General features: G+C 32.6%; 1 protein-coding gene and 1 long non-coding RNA gene across 3 annotated transcripts; both read left to right on the top strand.

The window, feature by feature from the left end:
- The first annotated feature begins 952 nt into the window (after window positions 1-952).
- LOC128035634 (uncharacterized) lies at window positions 953-3,304 on the top strand. The gene is made up of 3 exons (XR_008192185.1): window positions 953-1,025; window positions 2,085-2,170; window positions 2,954-3,304. It is a non-coding gene; the product is annotated as an uncharacterized LOC128035634 (long non-coding RNA).
- Window positions 3,305-6,380: 3,076 nt separating this feature from the next.
- LOC105762811 (PI-PLC X domain-containing protein At5g67130) lies at window positions 6,381-10,400 on the top strand. 2 transcript variants are annotated; one of them, XM_012580730.2, is made up of 9 exons: window positions 6,386-6,637; window positions 6,736-6,792; window positions 6,879-7,001; window positions 7,096-7,233; window positions 8,881-8,979; window positions 9,100-9,403; window positions 9,509-9,732; window positions 9,843-9,929; window positions 10,059-10,400. In XM_012580730.2, exons 1-9 carry the CDS (start codon window positions 6,632-6,634, stop codon window positions 10,224-10,226), a joined length of 1,206 nt encoding a protein of 401 aa, XP_012436184.1. In that variant the 5' UTR covers window positions 6,386-6,631; the 3' UTR covers window positions 10,227-10,400. The 2 variants fall into 2 exon arrangements, with proteins under 2 accessions (XP_052480669.1, XP_012436184.1); XM_052624709.1 differs by having other exon boundaries at window positions 6,381-6,637; window positions 9,100-9,732.
- The last annotated feature ends 487 nt before the right edge of the window (window positions 10,401-10,887 follow it).

Below are 10,887 nucleotides of genomic sequence, written 5' to 3'. Positions count from 1 at the left end.
TTGTATGTGTACCAAATAATAACCCATATATAATATACAATTCTATGTAAACATTAAAATTTTTTAAGTTATTTAAATTTAAAATTTTAATTAAAAACCATCTAAAATATTAAATATTAAATTATAAATAATATGAGCGATTCTAAAAGGAGTTTAGTTCATTTACAAATATGAATGTGTTTGAACAAAATTTTAAACATATATTTCAAGTCGAGTTTAATTTGAGCAAACATAGAATGTACTAATATCATATATAAGTACTAATAAGTGTTGAGTATAAGGGTGAAGCATATTGCACTTTAAGGAAATAACATAAATTGAACTTTAAAATGACATTCTTTAGAAGGATAACCCAAAAATAAACTGTGAAACGAATAAAAAATACTATAAAAATATTATACATAGGTCCAAATTGTAATGACCCAAATTCAAAATTATCGAAATAGTGGTTTCAGAACCACAAATCCAATTTAAAGAGAAATTTATTTTAATATTTTTGCATGAATATTGATATGATAGGAAAAATCGTATGAAAATATCGATAGAAAAATTTTCTTGATTAAGCGGTTAGTTAGAAAAGAAATTATTGAAGAAATTAGGTAAAAATAAGATATCGAGACTTTGATCTCAGAAACCGAGTCAAAAATATTTTTATAAATATTTATGAAGTGTTAGTAATATGGTATTAAAATTTCGTTAGAAAATTTTAATGTTTGGGTAGTCAATTAAGTAAAAGGACTAAATTGAAAAGGTGTAAAAGTTACTAGAGGGATTAAATAGCTCAATTGTGAAATGAGGAGGACATAAATTGAAAATAACCCCAAAAGGAGATATTTTGGGCGGCATACGCTGAGAAAAATCAGGAGAATTGAAGAAATAAGGGTAAAATTGAATATTACAAAATTTGCTTTAAAAGTTAGGACTAAAGTGGAATTATCTAGATTCCTCTTTATTTTCTGCATTCCCATCAGCCAAAAACGTCCTAAGGGTTTCTTCAAGCTGGTTTTTCATAATTTTTGCACCAAGTGAGTTAATTCTTGCCTTTTTCTTATATTTTTTGTGTTTCTAAGACTTTTACAACTAGGTCCTATTACTAAATTCATTAGTTTTTGATTTTATGAATGATATTGAAAGTTGATATGAATATGTGCTGGAATTTTATGAGGAAATAGGATAAAATTGATGCTTTAATTTGTTTATGAGATGATTTTATTAGGTAATTCCAATAGAAATTGATTTGTAGGACCTAATTGTGAAAAAGTTTGGAATTAAAGTTTAGTGCTGAAATTCTGATTTCCAAAGGTTATAAGGTAGTTTAAAGTGATATAATAAAGTGTTGATTGAGAAAAATCAGCTCAATTGAGAGGTTAATTGAGCAGGGACGAAATTATCATTGTTGAAAGTTTAAGGGAAAAATGGTAATTAACACCATGCACTAAAACAGTTTTGGACAGCAGCAGTACTCTGACTTTGAAAAATCACCAAAAATTGTAGAGATCGAATTAGAGGATGAATAAAATATGAAATTAAATCTTATTGAGTCTAGTTTCTTATAAAAGAAACGGTGTAAGCAATGGAATTGTAAATCATGAGATATAATAGATTTTGTGAGACAAGGTCAGAATGAATTCGGGTTCCCCTGTTCTGACTTTGGAAAATCATTAAAAATTGTACAAAAATGATTATAAGTTATAATTTATATGCTTAGAATCCTTAATGAGTCTATTTTCTAAAGAAATAAAGGGAAGCATCATCCTAATTCTGTACAGTGAGATAATTAATTTTTAGTGAAGAGGGGTCAGAACTGTCATACAGTGAAACAGGGGAAACTTTAAAGAATAAACTGTACTTATTGGCTAAACCAAAAAATTCTGAAATTTTTATGGTAAGAAGATATGTGAGTCTAGTTTCAGGTAAAATTAACGGATCTTAATTTGGAGTTCTGTAGCTCAAGATATAAATAATTTAGTGACTGTGACTCAGTGAGGCAGCTTTGAATGCACTATAAATAATAATGGAATTGTTGAGAAAGTTACATATGAACATGAAATGTATTAGATTAATGATTAAATTTATTTATTTAGATCCGGAAAATTCAAATACGAAGCAAGATCGAGGAAAAGAAAAAGTTCGGGATTAGTAGATTTTTTGGTTACGAACAAGTGTCGAGGTAAGTTTGTGTAACTTGAATTATATTCTTAAATGCTTGAAATGTTTGTTATTGTTGTGAATATGAGTTGTATGTTTATTGTATGATAATTGATGAAGTATTGATATACTTGATGAAAAGAGGAAATAAATCCGGTTGAATGAAAGGAAAATTGATGGATCTCGAAAAGGAATTGACGGTAAAAGGATCTAGCCGGACGGGTGATCCTATCTGATATAGCCCTCCAAAGAATATGTGGAAAATGGATTTAGCCGGACGGGTAATCCGAATTAGGGTTTGAATTTAGCCTGGATTGGTAATTCAGATCCAAGCTCATTAGAGTAATTGTCGTTGCGGATTTAGCTCGGATGGTAATCCCGACAAACTCGTGAGTTTATATTACTGAGATTTAGCTCGACCGGTAATCCATTGTAAGGATGAGGTTCAGGAGTGTGCTCTCTGAAATGGAAATGTGCGCACATGAATATGAATTGACGGACCCAGAATTTGTACACTTTGGTGTACCTCTGAAAATCCATCGAAATTCCAAGTAGTTCAACGGGATAAATATGGAAAAATAACAAGGAAATGGAAATCATGGAATTGATGAGCTCATCAATCATTTATCTTTGTAATGAATTTGTATGAGGTTGAGTTTGTATGTGATAGGTACATGTTTATGTGAATTGGATGTGTGCTTGTGTTATTAAATGATGGATGTATAAGTATAGTAAGTATAATTCCTGTTGCATGAACTTACTAAGCACAAAGTGCTTACCCTGTTTCTTTTTTCCCTGTTTGTAGAGTTAAAAGCTCGCAGGTCGGATTTGGTCGGAGACACATCACACTATCAATCTCGAGGTCTCGGTACATAAAGGAACTTTATTTTGGAAATCAATGGCATGTATAAGCTAGTAAATTAGATGTTAATGTGAAATGAATGTATGGTTAGCCATTGGTATGGCTAACAAATTTTGGTTTTGGTATGTGATGAAATTAGCTTTACTTTACCCTGTTGATGCCTACATCTTATTGTCGAAAGCTCTGCAACTTGGAACCTCAATTAAATCTATGTGTTTCTGGTTCAGTTGCCTTCATTCGCCTCCAACATTTGTTTGAGAATATTGATTTAATAATATCAAATTGGTTATGTTCTTTACTGTGAAATCAAGCCAAATTGAAATTTAATGATATGGGTTCCCGGAACGGCCCAAACGCCTGTGCTGAACATGCATGGTTTGACTTGAAATTTTGTTATTTGGATGGGCGAAATGTTAGCATATGTAAAGGTTTTAAGATAAGAGTAATAATGAGTCTGGACATATTTAAAGATCTGTTTATTCCTTCTATTCCATTTTGGATAAAATCAACTTTAATTTCAGCCTTATAAAATTTTACTTTTTGGTAATAAAAGGAATTTAGATTAAAGCAAGATATAACGTAATTGTTCGCATGATGGGAAGTCCATATGCCTTAGCTAGAACAAGCGACAACAAAGTCTCAAGGGGGCTCATCACAAATAACAACAAAAGCATATCTAGCTAGACTGTTTTGGAAGGGGGGGGGGGGCATTAAGATGGAAGTTGCTCCCGCGTTAGCACTCCGGTTTCCTTCTCTAAAATATACTTGATTTTAGTATTCGGGATAAAAGTTCGGAGCGCACTGCAATCGTTAATTACCGATCGAGGAACTATCGGTATTTAATTTTTTCCAACCTTGACCAGGCGGCTGCCATCTAACAACCACTGCCAAATGTGGATACCACTCTTATAACAGGGGATATAGGAAAAATTCACTTGTCCCTTCCAAAGCTCTAAGCCTCACATTTCCTTGTTTAATGTTGCTGTTGAAGATCATGGCATTTCTCAGCAACCATATTTCTCTTAGTGCAGAGGAGAAAACGTGGTACCAAGGGAGCTGTGGGTTACTAATCCAAACTTTAGAATCTAGATTGGAGAAAATCCAGTTCTTCCAATCACTATCTAAGGGCGGTAGACGATTATGATGCGCCATGGTGATAGTCCTCCAGTCTTTGACAATGCTGTAGGCTCTTAGAATATGACTAACATGGTTGCAATTGACTCTGCAGAAATGACATATATCCTAGAAATTTAAATCTCTAACATTCAAGAAGTTAGCCGTAGGTAAAATCTTATTAACACATTTCCAAAGAAAAATTCTCAGCTTGGATGGGAGTTTGGCTTTCCATAGTGATCACCATATTTCTTCGCTTTCGAAAGGTTGAGTCTTCACACTTGGTGCAGCCACATCGTATATGTTGGCCATGGAAAAGTCTCTATCATTCGTATGTTTCCAGCATAACACATCCTCGTTTGCTTCGTTGAAAGAGATTGGAGTGCTGAGTGCGGCATCATAAATCTCTTCCGGGATTTGTATAGATAATCCATTTAAACCATGATTATTATTTTTTAAATAGATTATTTAGATAGATGGGAGCTCAAGTGATTGAGTTTTGAATAAAGAATTTCAAACTTTTTTAGATAGATGGGAGCTCAAGGTATGGATTTATGGAACAGCTGCTTTTGAGCTGTCGTGCAGCGGACTTGGGGCTGATAGTGATAGATAGAGGTAAGTTAAAATCAATGGTCGATGGCACCTTCTGCTTTGGCTGGGAACTTGACTTGGTTTTTTTTTTTTTGGGGGGTGGATGCTAAAGGACACAATGAAATGTTGTATTCAAAACGTATTCTATACATTTTGTGATAGATATTTTAAAGGTAGCTGCTTGGTGAAGCTACCGCTCCTTGTCCTCGATTATTTCTGGCTCAATGAAAAAATTTGATGGCCACAGTTTTTTTTTGTCCTGTTTCAAGTCTTATAATTCATCTCCAACTCTTAAACTCGAACTTATATATTCTTATATTGATAACAATATGGATACTAATCATAGTCAATTGACTTGTATAATTATTTTAATAAGTATTATTTAAAAAATTTATTTTCCACAAACTGACATTAATCCTAGTTTAATTTTTTTATAAAATTTCTAATCTGATTTTAGTTTAACAAAATACCATATATTAAATATCCAATTTAAATATTATTAATTAATAATATATTGAAAGATTCAAGGATAACAAGCATGGACAGCGTCTTCTTTACATTTTAATTACAATTTTAAAGATAAGTTGATATTTCTTTTTGGATAAAAGAATAGTTTTCTTAAAAGATAGTTATGGCATATAATTTTGAATTTAGTGAGAGAAAATATTTAAAAAATATTCTAAAAAATAGTAGAAGGTTTGTGAAAAGAGTGGATAGATTTTTTGTTTGGAAGTGAATTTTTATAGATAATGTTGGTTTTGTTTTATTTAAAAATAATTAAAATTTATTAAATTACTTTTGCGCTATTTGCATTTAGTTGTTATCTATTCTTCAAAAAGAGTTATGTTATTTTTAAATTTAACATTTTATGTTGTTTTTTTAAATTAACATTTTTAATTGAGTTGATTTATAATTAATCAACTAAGAATTTTATAGTTAGTATAAATTGTAAAATTTATTGATCGATTATTGCAAGCAAAATATAAGAGAAAGACTTTAAGCAACAAACTTTCATTGCACTCTTGTTTGGGATTTTATTTCCTCTCAAACTTATGATAATTTTTAGTGTAGTGGTAAAGTATAATTCTTAAAAAATATATATATGTTCAAACTTTAAAAACAATATTATTGAGAGGAATAAACACGGACCCAAACATGAATTATAAAATTAACATAACAACACCGAAAAAATAAAGATCACAACCTCTTATTTGAAAATTTCAATTATTCAATTACTATTAACAGTTTTAGGGTTGAAGTTGTTTTTCAGACTGTATTTGAAAAAAAGCTATATATTTTAATATTCAAAGATAACGTGTTAACTTTTTAGTTTTTAATTTAAGTTTTAAACGTAATTTAATGGAAATCAATTACTAATATTAGTGAGATTGATTTTTTATGATTTTGTTAATAGAATAAATTTATTGTTAATTGTGAATTTATTTAATTTTACCTTTAATTTATCGGATGTGATTTAATATAAATTTTAAGGTTGATTTGATAAAATTAATTACTAATATTATTAACTAACTATAATATTTCATAAAATCCAAATAATAAATTAAAAAGTTATCATTATCATTGTTACCAAAATATATCAAGTAGGAGATGTCAAATTAGAAAAAAGGTGTAATTTTTATTTATTAAACTGAGGAAATCAGTATCACCATTGACTAGTTCAGCAAAACATGGCCTGGTTAGCTAACCTCACTGCGGCGCATGAAACACCTGCATTTTTTTTGGGGTCTGCTTAGATGCCTATATAAAGATCTCCATTCACCACAATCAAATACAATTACCATAAACTTAATGCTCTTCAAATTCTGATCTTATATAAGCCCAGAGGGAAGCAAAAACGAAATTCAAATTTAAAAAAAAAAAAAAGAAAGAGAAGAAGCAAGCTCCAAAAACCAATCAATGCAGGCAAGTTTCAACTATCATTCTTCTTCTTCTTCTTCTTCTTCTTCTTCTTCTCTGTCATCAATGGAAAACTGACACAATACACTGCAATTCATTTGCAGTTGATTACCAGTCTGATCATCACTTGTCTTCTCTTTGGTTTTTGCTCTGCTCTCAAGGTATGCTCCCATCAGGAGGAGACTCTTTTATGTCTTTCGCTAAAATGCCAGTTCTCAGTGTTTTTATACATATGTGTCTTGAACAGGAAGGACAAACGTGCGTATCGAATGGCAATTGTGACTCAGGGTTGCACTGCGAAACCTGTGTAGCAAATGGAAATGTACGGCCCAGATGCACCCGAATCCAACCTGTAAACCCTACTTCTAAGGTCCGTACACTGAATCCAATGTCCTCACCATGCCTCTTTACATGTAAAAGGAGAGATATAGACATGAATTCTGTGGCTTTGATGGTTGAAATAGGTTAAGGGACTTCCATATAATCGATACTCGTGGTTGACGACCCATAATTCGTTTGCAAGGCTAGGAAAAAAGTCCGCAACTGGGTCTTTGATTTTAGCTCCTACGAACCAGCAGGACTCCATCACCGACCAACTCAATGTATGTTTAATTAACTATAATTGTTGTATGCTTTAATTCTCTACTCAATGTTCTCATTTTGTTTCAGCTTCTTCTTCTTTTTTAAACCCCCTGTTGATCTTTTTAGTTTACATATGGTTTTAGATTTTTTTCACTTTTTAATGAATTAAACAGTATTGACTAAAAAAAAGAGAGAAAATTAAACAGGGTATTGCTGTTTGGCGGTGTTTTTTTGATGGATTGCTTTTAAGGAATGTCGGTTCTTCTGGTTGGAAAGTAAAACTCGATTTCTTTAAATTTAAAGCCAAGTCTTTCTGGCAAGGGATTTTTGTTTGTTTGTGCTTGAATATATTTGTTGGGTACTCTCTGATTTCTGAGAATGCTGTTTCCAAGAAGACCGTAACCAATTTGGTTGAATTACACAATTTGGAATTGATTTAATTATTATTAAAGTAATAGTGTTATTTAGTTATATTATATGAGATTAGCTACTAGCTTTAAATTAAATTTGCTATTGTTGCATCATTAGTGTGAGGTAGCTAGAATATAACATTGAGGTTTGACTATTGTTGTTTGCTGCCGACACAAGGATCCAGTTAATAAAATAACACCCAATACGGTGAGAATACTTTTTGGCTTGGAACCTTAATTACATGTATCCTTAATGATACCTTTATTAAGAAATTATAGATTTTTCTTGTTTGTACTTAGTTTACAATTAGAGGATTATTTAGCATTTTAGCCCTTTCGGTAGGTAGATGATGTCGTTAATTTACGCTTTAGAAAGGATATTGGCACCCTTTTTAATCAAATAAAATTGAAGAAAGCCAATGCTTAAAGGGAAATTATATAGAAACCATGCTTTACCAAACATCTTATACCTGTTTAAACTTTTGTTGAATGCTTCAATTTGATGGTAGACTTAGAGCTAACGTTAAAAAAGTTTTCATCAATTGTTTATGTTTCAAGAGAAAATGGAGTGTGTGAGGTATGTTTATGATGGGAAATGAAGAAGAAAGCTTCCCAAGACCATGTCCAGGGTCAGAGACAGACACCTCTGAGTCTTCTTACTTTAGTTAGAAAGTTTGAAATCTATGTTTTTTCTTCACATATGATTCTTATTCTAATTAGGGAGTTAGTTATACATTATTTTATCTCAACTGGGGGAGTAGGTCCGACCGTCAGCATACTTTTTTTTTTTTAATAATAAGGTAAACATCATTGTATTAAGGTATGAACATGCATACTTTTATCTTCTCCGAACCCCACATGTTAGTCAAGTACGTTAGGTGAGGTGATCTTAAAAAATGTATATCCTAGTGGCGAATATAATATTTATGTGCTTTCCATACCATCAATACCGCAGGTGACCTATGAAATTATGTCGCATTTGCTTCAAAAACATGTTCTGTCGGATTCCATCTTGGTAACCTGCATTATAGGCTAACTTGAGTTCTTACGTGCCCCCCGCCCAAAACTCCCAAGATTATATTCTACTTACTACTGACTAGAAAACTTTGCAATTTGATTGTTAAATTGCCTCTAACTGAACATTATATACTAGTGTTTCTCCCTATTGAATTGTTTTATCTTTCGCAATATATTTTGCTGGAATAGCAGTTGTTTTTCAATAATTAGCGGGTTCAGAAGTGGTTTTCTGTGTTGCAGAATGGTGTTAGGGGTTTGATGCTGGACATGTATGATTTCCAGAACGACATCTGGTTGTGTCACTCCTTTGGAGGACAATGTTTCAACAATACAGCCTTTGTAAGTTTGAGCGGACATATAAAGTTAATGAATATATTTTATCTGGACTGGGTCTCAAAAAATGTGAATAACAATTTCTTTACTATGGCCTTAATGGATGAGTAATTCCTTTTTAAGCAGCAACCTGCAATTAATGTTTTGAAAGAGATTCAAGCATTTCTTGAAGCAAACCCCTCAGAAATTGTTACCATTATCATTGAAGACTATGTTACCTCACCAAGGGGCTTAAGCAAAGTATTTGATGCTGCTGGCCTGAGGAAGTTCTGGTTTCCGGTATCTCGAATGCCAAAAAATGGTGGAAGCTGGCCAACAGTTGATGATATGGTACAAAAGAATCAGCGTATGGTGGTTTTCACTTCAAAGTCAGCTAAGGAGGCCTCTGAAGGTATAGCTTATCAGTGGAGATACATGGTAGAAAACCAATGTGAGTCCTGTTATCATCATCTTCTAAACAGTTCATTAAAAGAAGCAGAAAAATTATATTTATTTCAAAGCAGAAGTGACATTGATGCAATTTTGGCAACAACAGATGGCAATGGTGGGATGATAGCTGGTTCATGTCCAAACCGAGCAGAATCACCTGCCATGAATGCAACATCAAGGTCGCTCGTCTTAATCAACTACTTCCCTGATATACCAGATGTAACGCAAGCTTGCAGACACAATTCAGCTCCACTAATTAGCATGATGAATACATGTCATGTAGCCGCCGGAAACCGATGGCCTAACTTCATTGCTGTTGATTTTTATAAGGTATGAATGTTGCACAATTGTCAATTGTTACTATTAAAAGCATGAACAACCTAAAATTCTACTGGTTCTAAGTTGGGCATTTGAAATCAATTCTTGCATGAGCATATCAGAGGAGTGATGGTGGAGGTGCTCCAGAAGCTATAGACGTGGCAAATGGTCATCTAGTTTGTGGATGCGAAAACATTGTCATTTGCAGGGTATGCAACATTAATTCTACCTATTATCTTTCCTCCATTTCCTTATAAATATGTAAGAAATGGTTGATAAAAGACCTGGAAAAGTTATGACTCTAATTGGTTGCTATGGTATTTAAATGTCTTGCATAGGCAAATATGACATTCGGAGTATGTGACATGCCTGAGGCAGATATTTCCCCTGCACCAGCAACAAAACCAGTAGCACATGATTCAAGCTTTGCTAATTTGGAGAGTCGACCAGTTCCATTGCAGTGGTTGTTTATCAGTATTTTGGTAGCAATTCTCTTACAATTGTAAACAGCAATGTAATACTTCCACTTGTACAAAAAATAAAGCCAACGCATGACCCAGATAGTGTAGTCAAACTTTGAACAGAATGTACCATTTGTTCCAACTTGTTGGAGAGAATCTAGAGATGGTGGAGAGACACTTAAGATGGAATGAAATTTTATTTTACTTTTGGTTCGCTCACATCTCATCTCTTTCTATTGGCTTCATCACTTATAGTTGTTGGAAGTGATTATTAATTTCTATACATTCATCTTATTTGACTCTTAATCTACTACATTCATTCATTTTAGATGAGTACAATCATGTGTCACAAGGTTAGACCTTTAGTCTGGCAAACCACATGGTCTTAGGCGATTTCTTGGGTCAAATCCTGCCTAAGTTAGCCTACTCTTGGAAAATGAAAACTCTTGCAGAAATTTTCTATAGGAAGGCCTCTATTTATAGTTGAGCTCCTCAAAACTAACTGTACAAATTGAGTTACATTAACGGGCAAGATTTGTGTCTATCTACAAGAGGATAATTCTAAAAGATTTAAACTCTATACATTTTTATCACTTAGTATTTACATTAATTACCCTCTTAACTTTAGTTTTATAGGAGTGTTTCACTAGGCCATTAAGACTTCAAGTACATGGATTTCTTCATGGGTTTCACGAATCGGGCCAGT

This window comes from Gossypium raimondii, chromosome 12, assembly GCF_025698545.1.
Source record: "Gossypium raimondii isolate GPD5lz chromosome 12, ASM2569854v1, whole genome shotgun sequence".
Taxonomy (NCBI): Eukaryota; Viridiplantae; Streptophyta; class Magnoliopsida; order Malvales; family Malvaceae; genus Gossypium; species Gossypium raimondii.
The sequence above is the reverse complement of the archived record's forward strand: the minus strand, read 5'-3'. Positions and strand labels throughout refer to the sequence as shown.

Bases quoted from the DNA above. Each gene is read 5' to 3' on its own strand.
- LOC105762811 (XM_052624709.1), top strand. The intron at 9,733-9,842 runs GTATGAATGTTG...TGAGCATATCAG, and splicing joins TTGCTGTTGATTTTTATAAG to AGGAGTGATGGTGGAGGTGC. The intron at 9,930-10,058 runs GTATGCAACATT...TGTCTTGCATAG, and splicing joins AAAACATTGTCATTTGCAGG to GCAAATATGACATTCGGAGT.